This window comes from Lycium ferocissimum, chromosome 6 (genome assembly GCF_029784015.1).
Source record: "Lycium ferocissimum isolate CSIRO_LF1 chromosome 6, AGI_CSIRO_Lferr_CH_V1, whole genome shotgun sequence".
Taxonomy (NCBI): domain Eukaryota; kingdom Viridiplantae; phylum Streptophyta; class Magnoliopsida; order Solanales; family Solanaceae; genus Lycium; species Lycium ferocissimum.
Genome location: NC_081347.1, coordinates 4,937,909 through 4,962,005, shown reverse-complemented (window position 1 = coordinate 4,962,005; position 24,097 = coordinate 4,937,909). Strand labels below are relative to the sequence as shown.

The 24,097-nt window shown below is 34.4% G+C and overlaps 2 protein-coding genes and 1 long non-coding RNA gene across 12 annotated transcripts; 1 reads left to right on the top strand and 2 right to left on the bottom strand.

Moving 5' to 3' along the window:
* Positions 1–776: 776 nt before the first annotated feature.
* Positions 777–4,807, top strand: LOC132059026 (phospho-2-dehydro-3-deoxyheptonate aldolase 2, chloroplastic). The gene is made up of 5 exons (XM_059451485.1): positions 777–1,364; positions 2,177–2,454; positions 2,983–3,259; positions 3,430–3,675; positions 4,334–4,807. The coding sequence occupies exons 1-5, from the start codon at positions 900–902 to the stop codon at positions 4,583–4,585; spliced, it is 1,518 nt and encodes a 505-aa protein (XP_059307468.1). The 5' UTR covers positions 777–899; the 3' UTR covers positions 4,586–4,807.
* A 1,352-nt stretch (positions 4,808–6,159) lies between these two features.
* Positions 6,160–12,399, bottom strand: LOC132059025 (polyadenylate-binding protein 3-like). 3 transcript variants are annotated; one of them, XM_059451482.1, is made up of 6 exons: positions 12,238–12,399; positions 11,462–11,564; positions 9,657–9,730; positions 7,826–8,017; positions 6,563–6,690; positions 6,160–6,466 (listed from the first exon to the last, which is right to left on the bottom strand). In XM_059451482.1, the coding sequence occupies exons 1-6, from the start codon at positions 12,346–12,348 to the stop codon at positions 6,418–6,420; spliced, it is 657 nt and encodes a 218-aa protein (XP_059307465.1). In that variant the 5' UTR covers positions 12,349–12,399; the 3' UTR covers positions 6,160–6,417. The 3 variants fall into 3 exon arrangements, with proteins under 3 accessions (XP_059307465.1, XP_059307466.1, XP_059307467.1); XM_059451483.1 differs by having other exon boundaries at positions 9,657–9,727; positions 12,238–12,396; XM_059451484.1 differs by lacking the exon at positions 12,238–12,399 and adding an exon at positions 8,317–8,855 and having other exon boundaries at positions 9,657–9,727; positions 11,462–11,530.
* Positions 12,400–17,493: 5,094 nt separating this feature from the next.
* Positions 17,494–21,998, bottom strand: LOC132059024 (uncharacterized). Of its 8 annotated transcripts, none has more exons than XR_009415482.1 (4): positions 19,231–20,054; positions 18,452–18,578; positions 18,266–18,365; positions 17,494–17,728 (listed from the first exon to the last, which is right to left on the bottom strand). It is a non-coding gene; the product is annotated as an uncharacterized LOC132059024 (long non-coding RNA). The 8 variants fall into 8 exon arrangements; XR_009415484.1 differs by lacking the exons at positions 17,494–17,728; positions 18,266–18,365; positions 18,452–18,578 and adding exons at positions 18,713–19,070; positions 20,061–20,119; positions 21,823–21,998 and having other exon boundaries at positions 19,231–19,471; XR_009415483.1 differs by lacking the exon at positions 18,266–18,365 and having other exon boundaries at positions 18,452–18,600.
* Positions 21,999–24,097: the final 2,099 nt, after the last annotated feature.

The window sequence follows — 24,097 nt, the reverse complement described above, 5'->3', positions numbered from 1 at the left end:
TGGCGTAAATGAGCCATTCACGTAATTCGATAGCGTATTTGACCTTTCCATGAATGTGTCAATCTTATATTTTTATAGAAAAGTTTCAAATGAGAGATAACAAAGAATAAAGAAGCATAATAACACTCTGAAAAAGGCACAAAAAAACTATCATCCTCCATAGATAAAAGAAGTTGCGAATCTTTTCTTTTCATTATAGTGAGAGAGAAAGAGGATCAAGAGTCATCAAAGAACCAAAAAAAAAGACTTCTTTATCAAACAACTTATCATTGTCATCATCAAAAAGCCCTTGTCCAATCTCACATAAATTATGGTGATAAAATATAATTTTTTTTTCTTTCTAAAAACAGATTAAAAAGAAAAAAAGACAAAATACCAACCGACACTCCTAACCTTTGTTAATAACAACATACTCAGTATAATTTCACAAAATAGAGTTTGAGAAGGGTAGAATATACTGCGTATCTTGAAAGGTGGAGAGACTGTTACGATACCCCTAACTTTTGTTAATAATAACAACAACAACAAAAGTGTGTCTCACGAGGTGGAGTTTGAGAGAGTAGAATATAAAACAAAGCTCGCCTGCGCGAAGGTGGAGAGACTGTTCCGACAACCCTAACTTTTGTTGTCACCCGAAAAATCTTTACCCCAAATTTTACAACTTATTTGCCAAAGTGCCTCTCAACTACCAATTATAACACTTACTCGTCCCTCCATAATCTCAGCAAAATCTACTCTCCCACAAAAAAAAAAAAAAAAAAAAAAAACTTCTATAAATAATCCTAAAAACCCCATTTTCAGATCTCCTTCTCCATAGATCCTCTTCCTCTCTCTCTCTAAACAGCTTTTTTTTTTTTATAGTGAGAGAAATAGAGGATTTTCAAGAATCATAAACAAAAATGGCTTCTTTATCAAACACCTTATCATTGTCATCATCAAAATCCATTGTTCAATCTCACCTCCATAACAATCCTTCACCTCAACAACCTCGTATTTCTCTTAGACAGCGCCACCACATCTCAGCCGTACACGTGTCAGATCCTGCAAAAACTAAGCAAAAATGGAGTCTTGATAGTTGGAAAACCAAGAAAGCTTTGCAACTTCCTGCATACCCATGTGAAAAAGAACTTGAAAGTGTTCTTAAAACACTTGAATCAAGCCCACCACTTGTGTTTGCTGGTGAGGCTAGGAGTTTAGAAGAGAAACTTGGTGAAGCTGCATTAGGGAAAGCTTTTTTATTGCAAGGTGGTGATTGTGCTGAGAGTTTTAAGGAATTCAATGCTAATAATATTAGGGATACTTTCAGGATTTTGCTTCAGATGAGTGTTGTTCTAATGTTTGGTGGTGAAGTCCCTGTCATTAAGGTAAAAAAGATTCTATTTTTATGACTTTCATTTAAATTATGTGTTTTGATGGGCTAGATTTTGGGTTCTTGCTGCTTATTAGTTCTCAATTTTATGGATCTGTGTGAAAATTGTGCTAATATAGATGTGTTTGGTAGGAAGGAAATGTTTTCTTTAAAAAAAGATTCTATTTTTATGCTAAAATTTGGGTTATTCTGTTTTTTAATTCTCATGTTTATGGATTTGTGTGAAAATTGTGCTATTATGTTTGTATCTTTTTACCTTTTAAACCTTGTTATAGAATAATTTCATTTTGGAGGTTCCAAATTTTTTGACACTGTTCTATTTCTATAACTTCCAAGAATTTAAATTCATTAATGATTAAACTATTCAAATTTTGAACTCTAATAGGAGTTTTCTCTGTCAAGCTATTTCAACCACTATTTCAATATTTTCTTCTTTATAATTAATGTAAATATTTATGCCAAGTGAAAATCATAAAGTGTGTATTCAGTATTTCATATGAGATGGAACCAAGGGAGTATGTATGTGTGCGTCTGTGCGTGTGTTATGTGTGTAAAATATATGTTTTGTGTGTGTGCTATGTGTGATACATATATGTTATGTGTGTGTCTGTGTGTTCTTGTTTGTACATCCAATATATGTATACATATATGATATATGCACGTGCATATCTATATTTGCTTTAGTTAAATGTTTGTGTTTATAAGTTGTAGTTACTTGAATATATAGAATGCGGATCACTATAATGAGCTTTGTGAATTGAAAGAATTCATGATATTAACCTTAAATTGTTACATGGTTAATTATAGGTTGGAAGAATGGCGGGTCAGTTTGCAAAACCAAGATCAGATCCATTTGAGGAGGTAAATGGAGTGAAGCTACCAAGTTACAAGGGTGACAATATCAATGGTGATACATTTGATGAGAAGTCAAGAATTCCAGACCCTCATAGGCTTATTAGGGCTTACATGCAATCTGCTGCGACGCTTAACCTTCTTAGGGCTTTTGCTACTGGAGGTTATGCTGCAATGCAGAGAGTCACTGAATGGAATCTTGATTTTGTGGAGAACAGTGAGCAGGGAGATAGGTATGGATATTTTAATCTTTAATCAAGTTTCATGGCAGATTCTATATAGGCGCTTGGACATAAAAAATGTGATATTCGAAAAAAAAGTAGTAGCTGAAAAAACATTGAAAATCGGTATTCGAAAATCGAGTTGTGTTTGGACATGCATTTAACTTGAAAAAAGTTGAAATTTTGTGAGTGGAAAAAGAAAATTCACTTGAAAAATTGGTCAAAATCACTTTTCAAACTTGAAACTTATCTTCAAAAAGTTTTTCAAGCAATGAGTTCACTGTATATAACTAAACACTGTTTTTTTATTTATTTATTTTTTTTATTTTTAAATGTGACAAATTTGTATGGACAAACTGGCCTATGTCTTTATCAGAGATGAAAAATTGGAAAGAGTTCCATGGCTATGCTGTACTTGGGCCTGAAATGCCAAGTTTTTGTCGTTACAACTAGTGGTCAATTTCACATGCAGATTCATCTAGATTAGGTTAATCAGACGATTTTAAGTCTAATATGTTGATATTGGGGAATGTTTTGTAGGTATCAAGAACTTGCTCACAGGGTGGATGAAGCGTTAGGATTCATGGCTGCTTGTGGACTCACACTCGAACACCCTATCATGTCGACTACTGATTTCTGGACATCCCATGAGTGCTTGCTTCTTCCTTATGAACAAGCACTTACAAGGGAGGATTCAACTTCTGGTCTTTTCTATGATTGTTCTGCTCACATGGTTTGGGTTGGGGAACGAACTAGGCAACTAGACGGTGCTCATGTCGAGTTTTTGAGAGGAGTAGCAAACCCTCTTGGCATAAAGGTATGTATAACTTCGAGTGCAAACCCATTTCCGTGCATCGAAATGTTACTCCCTCCCTCCCAAATTAGCTGTCATGTTTCGTTTCTCGAGAGTCAATTTGAGATACTTACCTAATTGTCTTAGTCAATGCTGTTTTTGTTAGTTACCTAAAGATGGAGGTTTTATTGCAGGTGAGCCAAAAGATGGATCCAAACGAGCTAATTAAACTCATTGACATCCTGAATCCAGCCAATAAGCCTGGAAGAATAACTGTAATTGTGAGAATGGGTGCTGAGAACATGAGAGTGAAACTTGCCCACTTGGTCAGGGCGGTACGAGGAGCTGGTCAGATTGTGACATGGGTTTGTGACCCAATGCACGGGAACACCATCAAGGCACCATGTGGACTCAAAACCCGTGCTTTCGATTCAATCCTGGTATGTTTCATCTGTGCATCCTATTTATGATTCTAGGGTAATATTACCTTGGACAATGAAAAGTTTTTCACGACTTTGGGAGAGAATTCAGCTAGATACATGTTCTCTTAGAAGTGAAATTGATAGAGGTGGCTGCTTCCCATGAAATGAGAGATACTTTTGCTAGATATTTATCTGTTCAGAGACTCTTACGGGTTGTTTGGTTGCGGGTTAGAGTTATGCTGGCATTAGTAATGTAGGAATTAGTTATTCATGTATTATTTATTCTATCTTCTACCCTGTATAAATAATACATAGATTCCCCCGGATTGTAAACGGGTAACCAAATACCGTACTTGGTGTGCTGAACTTTATACATAACAACTAAAATGCTACCAAACGTGGTACTAGTTATGCTGGTTTTAAAACATGAATAACTCACTTCCTAACTAGCGATCAAACAACCCCTTTGTTGAAACCGCATATATATATGTGCTTCCATAGAGGTAGATTGTTAGAGGCTTAACGTCACAATAAAAATTGAAAATAAGTTTATGTGGTTGAAAGTGTATTTTTTTTTTTTACAAAGACTGAGATTTCGGTAGTTTTTTTTTTTTTTTTTTTCCAATCTGAAAGTTTAAAGCCTGTATCTGAATGACATATTGTACTAAATTGGCAGGCTGAGGTCCGAGCTTTCTTCGATGTGCATGAGCAAGAAGGTAGCCACCCTGGAGGTATCCATCTAGAAATGACGGGGCAAAATGTGACTGAATGCATCGGCGGATCAAGAACAGTAACCTATGACGATTTGGGCTCTCGTTACCACACACATTGTGACCCAAGATTGAATGCTTCCCAGTCTCTTGAACTTGCCTTCATCGTAGCTGAGCGACTAAGAAGACGAAGAATAGCCTCTCGACGCGGCCTGTAGGCTTCTCTAATTTATCCGTATTTTTTTAATCTGCAGTCTTGTTCTCTTGTGAACCAATGTTTCTTGTTGAAAGACATGAAGTAAATAGGTTTCCTGCAGAGCTCAATGGGGAAGTGAACGAGTAAAATTAGTCGATCTATCGGGTACCCTTTCTGTTTATTTTAGTTGGACCGTAAGTTTAGGGTATAAGGGGGTTCAATTTATTTATTTTCCTTTTCTTGATGTGTGTGTTATTTTGAGACACTGGTTCTGCAGTGAGATACTGGTTCTGCAGTGAAGTCTAATGTGTTTGCCTACCTTCTCAAATTTTGTTCATCTTACTGCGATTAGATTATAAATTTCTTCCCTAACTGTTGAGGATTTAGGATGGCCTTCTCACTTCATGTTTCTAGATGGTAGGTCATGGTGCAGTTAAATTTGCAACATAACAAAAATAGATACTACTGTATATGAACTTAAAATATCAACCTATTGATATATAACTCTGAAATTGTTTGGTGAACAGACTACTACAACAACATACCCAATGTGGTCTGGGAGAATAGGATGTGCGCAGGCCTTACCCTACCTTTGTGGGTAGAAACAAAGGTAGAAAAATTGTTTCTGATAGATCCTGACTCAAAAGAAAGAAAAGACCTTTGTGGGGTAGAAAGGTTATTTCCGATAGACCCTTATTCAAAAAGAAAGAAAAGAATTTGAAACATGATATCAAAAAAAATATAACAACAAAATATCAAGATAAAAAGCAAATGGTGAAACAAACGGTAAGACGCATCGATGAAAGTAAATTACGCGATTACTAACGCACGCTACCAATAAGGAGAACGCTTAACTACTTACTAATCTTCTATTCTAATCCTCGATCTCCATATTTCCTATCTGCGTCACGTACTCTAGCAGTGTCTGCCAGATATCCTCGCCTAATTACCTCCCACTCTTCTTCAAATCTCTACCCTCTACCTCTCCTCTCCTAACTCCTGCTATAGCCAACCTCTCACACCTGCTTACTGGCACGTTCTCTTTACATACCCGAACCATCTCAGTCTCGCTACCCTCATCTTCCGCCACGGGAGCCACTTCCACCTCGCCCCATATAACTTCGTTACTGATCATATCTCTCCTAGTATGCCCATACATTCATCTAAACATCCTTCGTTCGCTCCTCATACATACTACGAGTTATGCATAAATTCTGATGTAAAGATTTGCTCGCACGGTGGAAAATAATATAGTAAGTAACTGTAACTTGTAATGCAGAGATTTGAGCCTTATAATCTTTAATTACTCTTATGCATATTTTACTAGTACAGAGACTCATCCTTACATTCCCCACTTGACTGATTGTTGCTGAGCAATTTTTGATTACCAAATGGACCTTCCCAGAAAGTAAATTTAATGTGGCGGATACTCCTCTTTTTTTTTTTTTTTTTTTTTGGCAATCAGTTTCGTGAAATAAGATATGAAGTGGGAAGGTAAATTTAATGTGGCCGATACTCCTCATTTTTTTTTTTTTTGGCAATCAGTTTCATGAGTTAAGATATGAAGCGACTATCTTTTCCAGTACAACCAACCATACATTGAACTAACTATAACATATGCAAAAATTTTATGCTGTCATTATTTTTTGTTACTATAGTAATATAATAATCACTTACCATCCAACAGGATCATTCTAGTGTACAAATACAAGAGACTTTGTCCAGGTTCAAATGCAAATACGAAGCATAAACTTACGCTAGGTAACTACTACAATGTCTCAAACTAAAACTAGATCAAAATGGTCTCCAGATGTCTGCATTCATCAGATTTTGGTAACAGTCATATGACATCTTTTAATAGTAAGGCATGAATCGCGCAGGCCTCCTGAACCTTGGAACTTTTCTGCAAACATGCGAAATAGTAAAAAAGAGTTGGTTCACATATAACAAGGCAGGCTGTGAAAGGTTTGAGATAATCAAAGTGAATCAAAATTCTCACCCGTATCCATATGGAGAGTAGAAATAGGGCGCTGCATAAGGCCTTCTAGACCTGTAACCTAAGTATGGATTGAAGCGCCCTGGGCGGAATTGCTTCATCCCTGGAACATTAGTTCTCTTAGGCATCACCTGTAAAATTTGTAGGAGCAGCATTAGAAGCTATGTACCACAAACACAAACACAAGTACCAGAGGTATGATAAGAGCTGCGCATGAAGACAAATTTTTTTTAAAATTAGGAGGGCTAATACACCATACAACAGCATCGTTTTACCATATGACCTAAAGCATGCCAATAATATACGCCCTCACGCATCTCGACTATCGCACTGTGTATACGCTACCTCCCAACACCACAAATACCAGATAACTCTGACCACTTAAGCTTATGTAGAAAAGGAAAAAGATCACCTTATGTTTTTTATCACCGCTGGAATTTGAACCCCAGTCTCCCAGAGTTTTTGTTCCACTTCATTCTCTCAAATTTATAAGCCATAAATGTAACTCAAGGGAAAAATGACTTGAGTTGCTCAAAATATCAAAACTATATATTCTCAAATCTGTTTTTTTCAAAATGGAGTCTCAATCTAACACAATATAAGGAACTTTAAGGGTAGGAGCTAACTCATCTTCTTCTTCACTAGTGCAAGTTTCTATGACATGCATACTATCCCAACTTGATTGTGAATTTAAAATTCATAATTTGCCATGAAATTATGTGAAAGAATACCATCTCTAGCCTTTGAAATTTCATTAAAATTACACACTATTGGAATGATTTTCAGTGACCAACCAAGGCTTCGGCAACTAGGTAGATTAGAAGAGCATATGAACGAGAGAATTATTGAAAATAACATTTCATATATAGTCTGCTTGCATGATGCGATAAGCCCTTGGAAATTTCAGTATTCCAAATTTTTTATGATACTAAATATATATAAGCTGATTTGATTCTATTCATGGTGGGTCGTCTAATTTCTCTTTTTCTTTTTTCACTTCATTATCTCTTCCTTATCGTTCTACCCAATATTTGGACAGGTTCAGAACCAGTAATTATCGATAATTATTTAAGACTGAAACTACATCTTGAGGGCCAGATACTCCTCTCTTGATTATAAACAGATAGGCCAGTTCAAGTTTCTAGCAAATTGTTGCTCCTGAGAACTTTTCCTGTTTTTATATGTTGCTATCACTGGTTTACCTTCTTCTCCCATTTTGCAGATCAAATGAAGAAATTCTATTCAGGGAAATGAAATGAATTTTACCTTCAACTGACGTCCATGCAGTTCAGACTCATTCAGCTGGAGTGCCTCCTGGATAGCTTCTTGTTCAACGAATTCCACATATGCGAAACCTTTGGGTTGGCCAAACTTATCAGTCAGAATAGTAACTCGATTGACAGTACCACAAGCCTGGAAATGCTGCTGAACTTCCTCTGGTGTGCATGCATAGTCAACCTGTCGAATCAACACAAAACACAAGCTTGTTGAGAAACATTACTCACAACTACAACTGACAAATTGTTGAGTAGGAACTTGACAACTTCCATGATGGGAAACTAATTTATTTTTTTTGTAACGAGAAGGAAACAAGTTTTTTGAGCTAAGTTTTAACTACAAAGAGAACGTCCATCCCAATACATTAAACCTATCTTGGCTTCAACTCTTATGCTTCACACTATCTACGGGGATATCAATTCGGGTAGCCAAAGGAGAAACAATAGAATATGGCTGAATACAAAGTAATGACACCTCACCATAACCGGCTTAATCAGCTAGTCAAACCTGAACACCACGTCCACCAGCTGCCAGCAGCAATCAGACTTGGCAACTAGAATTTGCATGGCAGTGACTAGGCTTTGCGACTTATAGACAAATATCTGTCTTCTCGTTAGACGGCAGAGTCTTGAATCTAATGTACAAATACTCCATCAACAAAGTGAGTTTCATTAGAATTGTTTCTTATTACATCCCCGTATTATTTTTCCATGTTCTGTCTTTTTTTATGCCTCACAGGGTTTTTTCAATTCCATCTTCTTCTTTTTTCTTTTTTTTTTCAATGGGGACTTTTCTTTTTCTTTTTCTTTTTTGGTAATCTCTTTTCGTGACTTTTCATCTTTTTTTTTTTTTTTTCTTTTTTCTTTTTTTCATTCTTTTTTCGAATAAAACTTCTCCACAAGTCAAACATGTAGTTACAAATGCTTCCTAAGTAAAATATATCTAAGATCAGAACTACTCTTGTCCACCATCAAAAAAATTGGTAAGACTGCCACTGTATTCAGAAAAGTGAATTTCCCTGCGATCATAGTGAGAGAAAGTCAAAGCTGGCTCTCAGCAGTATCAAAGTCAAACCAAGAGGAAGACAACATCAAGAGAAGAATTTAACTTCCCAATAACAAGAAAAGAAAAGGATAAGGAATAAATGAAACAAAAAAAAAGATAATGATACCGATATCGCGCACAACAAATTTCTTTTGTATCTGGCAGAAACCCAACATCTCAGGAGACGTTTAGTTTACATACTAGTAATGCAAGGCTTATAATGTTTGGATTGTTTATGTGTTGATTAAATAATGAAGGATCAATAATGAGGAGATTGTTATACATAATTATACTTTTAAAAGGGCAATTTTTGTCTTTAAATAGCTTAATCCCTCTAATTGCTAATACATGTATTGTTTTTCCACATTTTATCCAACATAACATAATATAGAGATTCCCGCATAACTTACCGGGGGTATATGATTTCGCATAGGTTATGCCTTTACTATCTTTTTTAATGCTGCCGACCAAACACTTCATTTTTTATGCGAGATCTTATGTAGAGATTAATTATGTAATACACCAACCAGACGACCCCTTCGGTTATTCTAAGGTATCAATGAAAAGGATAAGAAGTGCATGACAAAATGTTCAGATAAAGTTCTATAATTTCACGGAATTATTGGTGTTGAGCCCCACAGGTAAAATACAGTAATTTCATGCAATAATGAGTTCCACTAACAACCATAGACCAAGTTCTACAGAAACACGTTCAACAGCGCATTTCTTAAAAATGCCAAACAATGAGTGAACAATACAGATTTCTGATTCTTACATTGCCAACAAATATTGATCGTGAATCAACTTCCTCCTTGTTTGCCTGTGAAGCAGTTTCACTTGCAGGATCTGCTACACAAATGATTGGCAAAAAGGATCCAATTAGAAAAGGACAAAGAAAAAAGTACTACTACTACTATCTTTCAGTTTAAAAAAAAAAAGAAACAATGCTGTGATAACTACGAAACATGGTAACAGGCTAACCAGCAAGTCATAGGTTCAAAACAGGACAGAATGACGTAGGTCGGTTTACATTGCATGCATAAAATTAGTTAAAACAAAAAAATTACAAATGAAAGAATCCTATGTAATAGTAATTTTCACGAAAACATAATTGAAGTGTTGAAATTCGGCTAAAAGTCAAATAAAACAAGACGCAGTTTCAGCAAAATACTAATGACCACAGATGCCCATGTCCTCCATGGATCTACGAGTTCCGCCTCCCCAAGTAGTCCAATAGAGGTAGGGTGGTCAACTAAGAGGGCGCCCATCTCCTCTTCGAATGTGCCTTCAACAACCTAGCTCCAAGCCGACTCTACCTGAAGAAAACTTTTAGATATTGAAGTACCCTCTAGACGATACTACTTGTTTTCTCGGTAACTACTAAAAGACTAAAAAAGTCCCATCAATATAGATTGAATTGACGACCTATAGTTACCCTACAGAGACCTGCATTTTAAGCACTTAAATGTTAAATATTCATGCTTGAACGAGTTATTAGGCCAAGGAAGAAGCGCATCCAACCATATTAAAACATGACAAATAAATAAAGAACCTTCAGAGAGAGATGCGGCGGATGCTATCGCACCCACACAATTTTTTTCTAACAACCTGTATATAAACCACTCTCATTCAATGTTCACAATTCTATGACAATCAAGGATCAGCTGATCCTCTAAATTGTGTGATTAATAAGCGACAATAATAAAGTCACTTATTGTACCATCTGCTCCATTTCTGTATTAAACTCTTTCATTTTTAGTCTATTTCTTTATTGGAAGCTCTTTAAATTTAAACTCTTCATTTTTTACATAATGACATACTCTTTTATAACCATAGAAATGTCATGGCATGTTTAAGACCACAAGTTCTAAGGCACTTATGGTTTATGCCAAAAGTTCTTGAAAATCCAATAAATGTTCAGACAGCACAAACACAAGTTCTCCTCCCAAAACGAGAAAGACAAAATCTCCCTGATCAATTAAGATAGTAATACCTAAAAGATCACAAATTTGGTCCAAAAGAGCAAAACAATATTCAATTTCTGAAAACCCAATGAACTTTCAGATAGCGAAATACAAGAACTCCTCGAAACAAGACGAAAGAACTTTCATCAAGTAAGCCATCAAATACTCCAAAGATCAAAACTTTAGTCTACAAGATCAAAGCAACTTCCAATGCTTAAGAACCCAATAAACATTCATAACACATATGCAATTACTCCTTCCAAACCAATAAATACAAAAGATCTTTGATCAATTAAGACGACAATAACCCAAAGATCTCAACTTTGTCAAAAACAGCAAAACAATATCCAACTTATGGAAACCCAATAAAAGTTCAAACACCAGAAACACAAGTACTCATTCCAAACCTAAGAAAAAGAAAATATACCATTGATCAATTTACAATAGCAATACCACAAAGATCAAAACTTTTGTCAAGAAGAGCAAAACAAAGTCCAATTCTAGAGAACCCAATAAACTTTCAGATAGCAGAAACATAAGTACTTATCAAAAACACAGAAAAACAAATATAAGATCAAAAATATAAGGACAAAAAAAGTTGCAAAAAATATAAAACCTTGGACAGAACCCATCTCTTTTTCAACCTTAGCTTGCATCTCACGAAGAGCTGCAGCTTCATCTTCCATCTCCTTCAATCTCTTCTTCATCTCATCCAATTCCTTCAATCCCCAAGAAACAAAAAACATCATCAATAACATCAGATTCAGATTAAAATGCTTATATGTACATTTAAAAACCATCAACAATAACATCAAGTGATTCAGATTAAATGCTTATATGTACTTTTAAGAACCATCAACAATAACATCAAGTGATTCAGATTAAAATGCTTATATGTACATTTAAAAACCATCAACAATAACATCAAGTGATTCAGATTAAATGCTTATATGTACTTTTTAAAAAAAAACATCATCAATAACATCAAAAGATTCAGATTAAATTCTTATATATGCATTTGAAAAAAAAAAAAAAACCAGCATAATTAACATCCAAGAATTCAGATTAAATTCTTATATGTGCTTTTTAGATAAACCCCATCATCATAAACATCCAAAGATTCAGATTAAATAATTCTATATACTTTCTAGAAAAAAACCCATCATTAATAACATCCAAAAAGTCAGATTAAATTCTTATATATACATTTTGAAGAACCCCATCATCATAAACATCTAAAAGATTCAGATTAAATGCTTATATGTACATTTTAAAGAACCCCATCATCATAAACATATAAAAGATTCAGATTAAATGCTTATATGTACACTTTTTTTCAATCAATAAAACAAGAAAATATAGAGACAAGAATAGGGGGATTATTATTACAACCTTAACAGCGTCATCATCAGTGGTGGACATGTCCACGTCAGCACCGTGAGGTTCCATGTCACCTTCAATGGGGATTTCACCACCGTATACTTCATGCTCCTCTTCATCCATCTCTGTGTGTGTGTGTGTGTGTGTCCTATTGCAAAGGGCTTACTTTATACTTGACCTTGTTGGGCCAAACAAGTTAAGTGGGAGATTTGTATAAATAGCATAGTTTGGGGAACTATTTAAATTTTGTCCCTCCTTTCTTGTATTCGAGACTATTTCTTTATTGAAGTGATGATGAATTTTGATGGTATGATTTTTTCGTTTGAATTATTTAATTTGACATTAAATTGATTTGAAGCAAAAATAGACTAGATAGAATTGTTTAAGATCGATTTTTCGACTGAATAAAGGCGATTTGTCACTAGAGTGTCGCTGGAGGTTAAAGTTCAGTTGCTACTAAATGTGAAGTAAGTCAAGGAGATAGAATTGAATCAATAGAATTAGACTTTTTATGATTGCACAAGTGAGTGAACGGATTTGAGAATTGATTCGATATCAAATCTCAGTTCTCTATAGACGACTAATGGTAAAGACTGCATCTTTTAGAAAAGAAAAATATTGACAAAAAAATGACTGTTAATTAAGAATCGAGTTTCATATTGATCCCGTCTGCAATTGCTACTACATTATTACATTCCCTCCTTTTTTTGTAACAATTGTTTCCTTTTTTGGGAAGCAATATTTAAACTAATGGTCCTCCTTGATAGGATGCAAGGTGTTCTTCTATTACCCTTCCTTTTTAGTTACACATGTGATGCCGAGTTTGTAAAGAAGTAGTAACTATCTTGCGATCATCCCTTTTACGTTAAAGCGGGTTTCTTGAACGAACAGGGTCGGAGGGAGGAGGACAAGGGAGTTCATCCGAACCCCATTCGGCAGAAAATTACATTGTTTATATATGGTTAAAATTCTTTTTTATACATATATAGTGGACCTTGAACCCCTTTGGCTTTTTTGTATGTTTACTTTTTCATATTTTAAACCCCCTAATGAAAATCCTAACTCCGCCACTGTGAACAGAGTCACTTCAATGTTCAAGCCCACCTATTTAATAGAAGATAGAACATATAGCTGTCGACCTTACTTCACTTCCTTATAATGTCTTGCCCACTGTTTTCAAATAATGCTTCATTTCAGGACACAAAAAAAGCTCAAAATAACAATCGGATCGACCTTGTCCTTGTTTATGGAATTTGTACTAAAATAGTCTCTTTAAGTTGAATGAAAAATTTTAAACTAAAATAAGATGGGCAATTTGCAGGATTGGCCTTTGCTGGGGTGGTCTTTAATTTTTGTCCCTCAAATCAATGGTCTTTAATATTGTCACGACCCAAATCTGACACTCAGGCTGTGACAGGGCACTTGACGAGCTTTTACCCATAAGGCGAACCCTCTAAGCTAATCATGCAAAAAATTAACGAATAAAATGAATAATACTCAATGTCTCATAATATAAAGAAAAGTGCGAAAGCGAAACACAAATACTAAATCTGCCCATAAACCCTATAAAATATCTAAGTCATGGAACTACTAGTCTGAATACAAAAGTATGAGACACAACTCGGAATAATACTAAGTCAACTAAAGAAGAAGAGGCCGCCATGATCTAATGGTGGCTCACCTCGACTGAACTGGACTGAAGAAAGCTGGAATAATCAAGTATCGGCTACCTGGTTGCCGTTAACCACACCTGCACACATACAAATATCAACAAGCGTGAGTCTAAAAGACCCAGCAAGATCATCGACACCACCTTACCCCTGGGCACTTAGAAATCATAATGCATAAAGCAATTAAACAAAGACAAGTATATTAAATACATACAAACACTAAAGTCAAGTCGAAATCACTTAAGCATAAACAAGAACATACGAGATACCTAAAAGACTCACGGACACGATACGTATTTGTCCATATCTTATCCCGACATTATTTACCCACTCTTACCCTGTCACTAGAGAGGGAAATAAATTAAATCAATCTATTTTCCGGACACGATGGCATTTGTCCAGTCTTACCCCGAAATTTACCCACATCTTACCCGACTTATATGAATTATATTGAATTTGAATCTATTCTCAAAAGCAATTAAACCAAGTTCAAGTATTATTAAATACATACAAACATCTAAAGTCCTAACGGGGCTTGAAATCAAGATATGATGCATAATAAACATCCAATCAATACCAAGTCAAGACTATATATGTACAACAAATATCTCAGATAATTTACGAAAAAGGATCATATTGTCTAACTTAGACTCTTGAAAATTATCCAATTTAGATCTACGTTATTACCCATACGAACTAAATTTTAAACGTACATACAATATCATATGTTTTTTATGAAAAGCAAGTAAACCCGTCTTCCTTATAATCCTGATAGCAAACCTCCTCAAACGGATTATTTACCCATAATTTTAGGACATATCGAGATCAAAAGTCAACTTTTGATCAACTCAAACCCGCCCTTCAGGTCAACTGTCTGAAATCCAAAATTGATTACATGGACACATTTCCCATAAACTGCGGACTTTGAATATGTAGCCAAATTTCAATCTAGATGCCAATTAATAGGTCAAATCCCAATTTTCTCTTATTTCAAGCTTAGGCTAAATCTCAACATCTAGACCTCAATTAATGAATTTAAATATAAAATAAGACGCTAATGCCACCATCAAAACTCAAACTAAATTTAAAGATATCATATATCAGTACTCATGTCCCACCTATAATAATCAGAAGGTAAAAGAAAATATTTTCAATACCTGAACAGTGATGTTACCGGAAAAAAACAAGAACTGAAGCTATCTTTAATTCTTTTCTTTGCTATCCCTTATTGACTACTTGAGCAGCCAAATATATTTCTTTTCCCAAGGATTTCCCTAACCAACAATATTAACAGAGACCATTTTAATGGAAACCGCACCTTTCATCTGACGGAACCGTTCCGTAATTTTTTTTTTTTTATAATTATAAAAGATAACTTTCAAACGAATAGTTATACGCCCTTTTGGTCATGGCAACGTACTGCAAATCAAATGTGGGCCTACCCTCTTCCTCAACTTTATAACTTATCCAAAATTTCCTACTTACCCATATATATATATATACTGCAAATTGGTCCATTAACACTAAAATTAATTTACTATCTCATATATTATAAATAATATTCTATATATGTACATACATATTATATGAAAATATTATATGAAAGTAATCAATACCCTTTCGATATGTAACTCGTTAAAATTAGTAAGACATAATTAAGGAAGTAACTATAAAATTCACTTGAAAAATATCGGGTTGTTACAAATATTTGCCCTTCGCTAAAAGCCCCTTGGTTCTGGGTTTGAACCCCCGCTCAATCAAAAATTTTAAAAAAAATCGCAAGGCATAAGTTGGAATTCGCAGAGCATAAGTTGGGTTTCAAACTTTGCCTTAAGGCAAAAAAAAAAAAAATGTTGAAATGCAAACCTCTCTTTAGCGCCTAATTTTTGGAGAAAAGCAAACTTCGCATTTTCGGACCTAACTTCTCGCGAATTCCAACTTATTTTTTTTTTTTTCTTACCGAAAATACGGTTTCAAACGTTAAGCGAAGGGCAAATATTAAAGACCAACACAAAAGAAGGACAATCCGCTCAAAAAAATGAAATACGCTCCCATCTACCATAGATGGGCCTTTATATACTCCCTCCGTTTCAATTTATATGAACCCATTTGACTGGGCAAGATATTTAAGAAAGAGGGAAGACTTTTGAAACTTGTGGTTCAAAATAAAACTTGAAAATTTGTGTGGCTGTAAATCATTCATAAAGTGAATTTATTTTCAAATTAGGAAAAAGGTCATTCATTTTGATACGGACTAAAAAGGAAATAGGTTCAAATAAATTGAAACCGAGGGAGTATATCTTAGAGAAAATTACATGGCATAACTAACTGCTAATACATATTTATATTTAGTAGCTACAGTTTAAATTAATTACATCTTATATTTAAGAATAATATGTTAAATACAATTAATAGCTACATATATGTTTAAAGTAGAATGCTTTATTTTTATTATTTATAATTTTTTCTTCTTTGCTGCTAAGCCGATGGACAGCCGCCGGAGCTCCGGCGAATAGCTCCGGCGAACCACACTGCCACAACGAGCTCCGGCGAAACACGACGGAGCAACGACGGAATTGACATACAGACATATAGGAACAAATATCAACCCTAATTGTAAAAGAATTGGCAAACCGTAACTAAGCTTAGATGCCTTTTCTCACACTTCTTCCTCTCCTTAATCAGATCCATAATTTGTGCAAATTTATTGGATTCGTTGGATCAGCCCTATTTGCTTTACACTTTTACCTCTACTAGGACAATCAACTGATGCACTTCTTCCTAGTTGTTGTTTGTTGTGAAATTTTCCGGCAGATCTGGCCGGAACTAGTGGTTGGTGTTGTTGTATTCACGAATATAGTGATTGTATTTACTTTTTGAGCTTTTTTTGTTAAACTTTTAGATTGTATTTTTTTAGGGTGTATTTTGTTAATTTTTGGTGTATCTATGTTTCATGTATTCAGTTTTACTCGTTGAATTCATGAATACAGCCAATCTGTTTATGAATACAGATAGTTATTTCATAAATACAGTGAAAAAAATTGTTATATTCATGAATACAACGAAAAAAAATGAATATAGCGAAAAAAAATAGCTACGCCATGTAAATATTAAAAATGTAGCTATGCCCAGTTTTAAACCCCTAAACTGGAGTCATTTATGTAAAATGCCCTATATCTTACCTCCAAGATGAGATATGGTGAAATGGCCGGAGAACGTTTTTTTTTTGTGTGTCGGATTTTTCTTATCAGGTGTTCAATATCTGTATTCGAGCTTGATTAATTCTGATTAGCACCGCGTAGGGCTCATTCGTGGAAAGTGCCCTCTATCAAAAAAAAAAAATTATACTCAAGGCTCGAATCCAAATCTCTGATTAAGGGAGGAGCAATCCCATCCGCAACACCGCATCGTTCTGCGGTGTCAAAGAGCACTTTATGTATCCTTTTGAGTGGGTCTTTTCAATGATAGATGTGCCATTTAATTAACATTATTATGTACACGGATTCAATGTTTATATATAAACTAGATAGCCCGTGCCCGTGCAAGGCACGGGCATTTTGCGTTACACTAATGAGATGGAAATAAAGAAAACATGATTAAACTAAATATTAACATATTATGCTTCATAGTATATTATATTCGTTTGGGGAACAAAGTTATACAGTGAGCTTGCTAGAAAGACAGAAATAGTGAATTGTAGGTGGACCAACATATGTATGAGATATGTTACAGTGGCATGGAATTTGAATTTTGGTAGTTATAACTGATAACAAATTCAGCAGCTGTGGTTGATAACAAAAGTAAGTTGTTGTCGGATGAAAATCTTTCATGACCTGAAAAGAAATATTGAAGAGGATTAGTCCATAAAGGGAATAATTTAGTTACAAAAAATTTCACAATATTTGAAGGCTCTTTGATTCAATTGATATCCTTAGAATACATATTATTACTACTAAAGTTTCAATACTTTATACTGCCAATTAAAAGAGATTAGCATATTTTATATTGTCTAAACAAAAAAATATATTATAAAGCCTAAATAAGTTGTATCAAACACTTCAATCTAACCAATAATAAATCTAAGCTTAGTAGTATAATCTCGTTTCCACTTCACATCGAGAACACAAAAAATGCTACCTGCCTAAAGGTTGTGAATATCTTACCATTTACAAAAATCAAAACCAAGTGAAGCATGCTCTAGAAAAGTAGAAGAGATCCTTAAAGCATAATTACTATGTAAAGAAACCAAGTCCTTGTTCAATATAAGATTCTAACCATCAATTTTAGTTACATTACACAGGGCTTGCACTACACAAACCAAATGGTGCTGGAAAGAAGGTGAATTAAAACAAAATGAAAGATCAAATTACCACATTACTTAAAGCTTGTATTCCAAAACATTCCTCAGTTGCCTTTTTGCAATTGCTCTTTGCTTTATGATCTTATTTCATATCTTATTTCCCCTAGGAACTGCACGTTCATAAACCTCTCATAAGTGTCTAAATTAAAGAATGTCGCTTTAAACGCCAGAAGGAGCAAAGGCGATTGCAACTTACCAATCAATAGCACTTGTAAAATATTGTCGGGAGGAGACAGTGAGGCAAGCTTTGAACCCTGGTTATTTTTGCAGGGAAAAAAAGTAGTTGAGGCTTCGCCAAAAAATAATAATAATCTGAGGCACGTCTGACAGATATCAAAACAAAAACTAAAAAAACATCAATTGAATGAAAAAAGTAACTTTTTTTTTTTAATAAGGTAAAGATCAAAAGAAAATAACTTTTACCTCACAACAAAGGATAGTACGGACCAGGAAGCTGTGTTAGAATGGAACGTTAGGATCAAAGGAATCACATAACGCTGTTACAAACATGTATTCAACTAACTTAGAAAACATAATAGATATAAAGATGTATGTTATTTGTAGACAGGAAAGAATAGTTAAGCTACAAGATAAGTAATAGCTTAGAATGACAGGACCCTGCACTATATCAGAACTGCATACATCTTTTTGGTCTTGAAAATATAAGGTTGTAAGGTCCACTGCAAAGATAGCTTTAGACTACCACACATTCAGAAAATCCCTTTCAGCTTAAAGGAAAATCTGGTCGACCATAACACATTAGCATAATTAAAGCTAATATTCAGGCTTTCCCTGTTTCTTAAGTCCAAAGCAGCCTGGCATTACAGTTAGCTTAAAACAAATGTAATTATGCTTTTATAAACTTAATTTTCAAGGGCTTATATACAGTAATGAAAGAAAGAATCCAGTTTCACTTATAATCTTGCCTAGAAAAAAGATTAAAAAAATGAGAAAGGCATAGAGAAGCAAACTCACCAAGATCAAAGATAGAAATATAGTGGTGAATACAGTTGCACTTATGTAAGTTCTATCTCGTCCAAGCCACTGGAATTTTAATCCAAACAGAAAAGGTCAGTGTGCATCTGCCATAATAATGGGGAAGAAGAAAAGCAAAAACAAGAAAACCAACTGGAAGAAGATAGAAGTTGATGTCCTGAAGAATTGGTCTAGACCGATAAAAGTAATGCACCCCTCTAGCAGCAAGTCCATGGATGTACTGGAGAAAGGAACATAAAAGTTTCACAACTCACGAATCCAAAATACAAAAAAAATCAGGAATGAGATTGACTATAGAGCAGAGAAACATAAAATCATCACATCATTTGCCAAAATAATAAACAACCATAGAAAATGTACACAAAAATGCACACAAGTTCTATGATAGGAAAGAGATCAGCCCGAAAAAAATTTAACATCTCCCAACCTCCCTTCACTCTAGACAAACTCTACTCTGCCTAGACAGAGGAAAAAGAAAGTATCATGAAAACAAACATTGCCTAAATCAAAAGCAGTTGACTACAGATGGAGGATCTTTTAGTAACGCACTGTAGAACCGAAGGTAGACAATTTCTACCTAGCTTATAGTACTTGCTACTCCCGCAAGTCCAAAGCAGAATAACTGCCAAATCAGATAAAATGCCTCATATTTTGGTTGTCTGTAGTGTGGAGTGATACTACTTATGCAAATAGAATCAATGTAAAGAAGATTGGTCCAACTCTTGGAATCGACCCAAGATTAATAAGCCACAAAGAGGCACGTATTAAGCAGAAACTAAATAAGGAATTGCAAAAAACAACAGCAGTACCAAGGTAACCTCCCATTCCAACTTCTCCACTACTCATTTTCTTGAAATGCCGACAGTGCCTATAGACAAAAAATGTTGTTAGTGATGGCATCGCATAATCATAAACATGGAAAGTTTCTAGCAAATTTCTACACAAGAAGAAGGAATAAATTGCAAATCAAGAGAAATATTAACAACATTGGAAGTAAAAAAAATTCTAGGGCAAATATCCTACTGAAGCCAAACCATTAGAAGCTCCAGTAACTGTAACTACCATCAGAAAATAGAAGTAACCAACCCACAAAACGATACCTACCGTATTATATTTTAAGTATCAACGTCTAAATTGTCTATAAAAAAGGAATTGTTGTGTAATGGTAAAAGATTTAGCAATAACCTTTGGAAAGATGCGTATCCGCCGAGTCGCTATTTCAAATCGCAAATAATCTAATAGTGCGTATTCCATTTGCTAGACCAAAGACTATACAGAGTGCCTAATATGTGCCACCACAAAGTTTAGAACTTGCGAGGTCGTGTGGATCAAAAAGTCAAGCTTACATGCTTCCCGAGTATAGTATTTTATGAAGCAAACTCTTTGCACTCGAAGTGCACAAGCTTCATACTTGCTACACGCATTCTCATACTAATAATCAAAATCAATCTCTTACAATGTTATCATGCAAAATCGCTCCTAGATATTATCATAGTTGTCTATCCATCATACCCTCACATCACAAGAAAGATACCGATCAACGTAGCCAACGATCGGATACGGCAGATAATACAAAGCAATGCATAAAACTCAAGAATAGACTCACCCTCTAACTCGCAAAGAGATTTCTTCAATGATTGCAAACGAACAACTTAAAAAGCTTCAGGTAGAAGGATTTCTCAAAGAAAATAATGCCACATCTTCAATCCGTGAAAGCCAAGAAGTTTTATAAAAGAAAAAAAAAACTTATTACCTTGCTAAAAAAATCCAGTAGAAGAAACAATAAGAAAATGTTGATAGTGTCTGTATTAAAATATTAAAATCCATAGCATTTTTAATCTATTAAAGTATAAAAATTAGTAAAATACGGGAATGAAGTCTTTTTTTATTGCAACAGTTCTTTGAAGAGGAAATTGGTAATGAATCTCAAAAACAAAATAGGAAGAAATGGCAATCGGCTTACAACGAAGTTCATTCCAGCATGTTATTACAACAACAAACTCTTGACTTTGCTCAATTATTAGTTGAAAAAGAACAGGAACTATTTTAACAAGCACACACACACACACACACACATATATATATATATATTAAAAGAACTGTGAGAATAACAAAAGGAATCAAATCCTCAGGAATTAGAAACATGGTGCCCTGAGTATGGAACATATTTTCATTCCTCTTTCCTGATCAATTGCATTTATTAGCAGAAGATAATCACATTCACTTGGTGAGCATAGCGGTCTTTTTCAAGCCATTTTGATGATGTTATCACTTGGGTACACACTTAAAATACTTTGATTGCAATATGCAAACGCATGTCAAAAGAGTAAGTAATTAAGGAGCAAGATAGTACCAAACCTGATTTATACTTAAAATATATGTTATATATAGTACATATAGTCAAAACTAAGGTAGATTTCATTTTCAAATCATTTTTCGCTTTTCCTATGAGCAAAACTTAGTCTTTACCAAAGTTTAAAAAAAAGGAGAGGAAACTGCCTGTGTAAAATGCAACAAATAGGTGCGTAAATGCAAGAAGTCTCAAATTAAGTTAGATAAGTCGATGTTCACCTTCATTTTTGGTTTTACTATAAAGGTCTCATCTTCCTATTCCGTATGTCCTCCAAATGGAAGTGGTGACCGAGATCCATTAGTTGGTTTGTAACATCCTCCATAAAGTAAGAAAGCGATTGGACACCCTTTTATGGAGATCTCCTTTTCGATATATCAATCTTTTTTTGGATCATCTGCTACGGAATAGACAACCTATACATTCACAATAGATAAAAGAGCAACCTTAACATTTCTCTGATACATGTAGATACAAAATTTGAAATGACAAACCTGAGAAACTCACAATTTGGAGGCGTTACAAGTCCTATTCTTTGTATTACTTCATATATTTTACTGCTTTTGTCACAAAGGGCTCCATGTCAAGAAAGGAAGATAAATGCACATTCCAAACGAAAAAAGTATAGGTTTCTAATTAATTTCAAAACAAAAATTGGCAGTAACAAGATCATACATACTACTTCCAACTTCGTAAAACGCCATGGTTCTATTAACCATAAAGGTAGAGAACTTCTGAAAAAGGGTAACATTTAATTTGCGTTTAGACTCCAAGTGCTAAATATGCTAAGATTACAATTCGGGTTCTTCAATGATAGTCACATTGTTCATTACCACAAACTCCTCATCCTCCAAAAACTCGAAGCAAGCAAATGCTTCCGTAAATATGGCGGAGGAAACAAAAGCAAGAACGCGTGAAATAGTTAACTAAAGAGAAAAGTACAATAGATGACTGGCAAGACCAAGCATGAAATAACAAAAGCGATTAGAATGAGCATACCCCAAATAATTCCACCACAAGAACGAACCAATTAGAATTCCATTTCCATATAATCTTCATTGGGAAGCTTTTTACTTGCAAGGAAGCCTTCCTTTACTATCTGCATTCACCGTTAATTTTTCTTATTCAATTTCAAGAGTAATACGAGACTACCACTACAATGCAAGACATCCTTTATTATAGTTATTCAAATTGCCAGTTCAAAAGTGACATGGACCACTACGATTTTAGTGCCACAATGCAAGACACTCTTCGTCATAATTGCATTGATTTCCAATTCAGTTTCAACGGTGATGGAGGTACCATCGGAAAGTAGGACACCCCTTTATCATACTTATGAGACACGGAGAATAAATTTCTCTATGTAACTAAAATTTTTGAAGAATTCAAAATCATTTAACTAACTGAATAGTGTCAAATATTTTGGACATTTCAAGATGGAAAATGTATCATATAAATTGGACAGACTGATTTTTCATCCTTGTAAGGAAAAACCTGGGGTTGAGAATTGAGATATCACCTAAATATCAGAATTTGACACGTATCAACAATTAGCAAGAAAAATTTGATACTTTAAATAATCTCGAAGACGGATTAATTTTGTCGTACTCATTTTATAGCGAGAATACTGACAAATTGCTATTAGAGGATTTCGATCAGTAATTTTCTCAAGCAATTAAGCCATTAGAGAATTAATCAAAACACGCATTGAGTATCTATTTCTAGATATGCATGTGACGATGGGAAGAAAATACTGACAGACATGTAAGAATCTAACAAAATTTTACCCAAAAACAAGTAGTGGGACACGTGTTTGTTTTTCAAGGCAGACAATTGTTTAGAATTTAGCTATAAAAGAAGTTTAAATTTACTTAAATACCCTTCGTCGTACTTAAGCCTTCACTTATTAATAGTAGAAATGAACACTAAAATTGCACAAAAATAAAAATAAAAATGAAAATGAAAATGTTGAACCTGTAATTTTGTGAGTGCAATAAATTTTAAGATAAAAAATATATATTCGATTGATTGTTTGGACAACAAAGAAACCCCTTAAAATGATTCTTGTTAAAGAATAAAAAGTGCTTCCGCTTATTGCACATGTCCATGATATTTAGAAGCCCTTTGGATATGATTTAAAATCATGAGATGAAATTATGTTTACACATGCAATTTGAATTTTTTAAGAGCCCGTTTGGATTAGCTGAAAAAAAGTGACTTTTAAGCATAAGTGCTTAAAGTACTTTTAAGTGTTGAAAGTTATTTTATAAATAAGCAGTTACGTGTTTGGATAAAAGTGCTTAAAGGGTTTTTAGAAATAAGGGTAGTATTGGAATTAACAGAAAATATAAGATATAAAAGGGTAAGTTGTTGGTCAAACAAAGATGGCTTTTAAGCCCAAAAAAAAAATTGGTGTTGAGCAACTTCTTGGTTTTTGCTTATTTTAAGCACTTTTTAATTTAATTTAAGTTGTTTTCTATTTTTGTCAAACACTCA

Bases quoted from the DNA above. Each gene is read 5' to 3' on its own strand.
- LOC132059026 (XM_059451485.1), top strand. From the start codon at position 900: ATGGCTTCTTTATCAAACACCTTATCATTGTCATCATCAAAATCCATT. The intron at 1,365-2,176 runs GTAAAAAAGATT...GGTTAATTATAG, and splicing joins GTGAAGTCCCTGTCATTAAG to GTTGGAAGAATGGCGGGTCA. The intron at 3,676-4,333 runs GTATGTTTCATC...CTAAATTGGCAG, and splicing joins GTGCTTTCGATTCAATCCTG to GCTGAGGTCCGAGCTTTCTT.
- LOC132059025 (XM_059451482.1), bottom strand. From the start codon at position 12,348: ATGGATGAAGAGGAGCATGAAGTATACGGTGGTGAAATCCCCATTGAA. The intron at 9,731-11,461 runs GTTTTATATTTT...TCATTTGTGTAG, and splicing joins AGAGATGGGTTCTGTCCAAG to CAGATCCTGCAAGTGAAACT. The intron at 6,467-6,562 runs GTGAGAATTTTG...GCATGTTTGCAG, and splicing joins TACTCTCCATATGGATACGG to AAAAGTTCCAAGGTTCAGGA.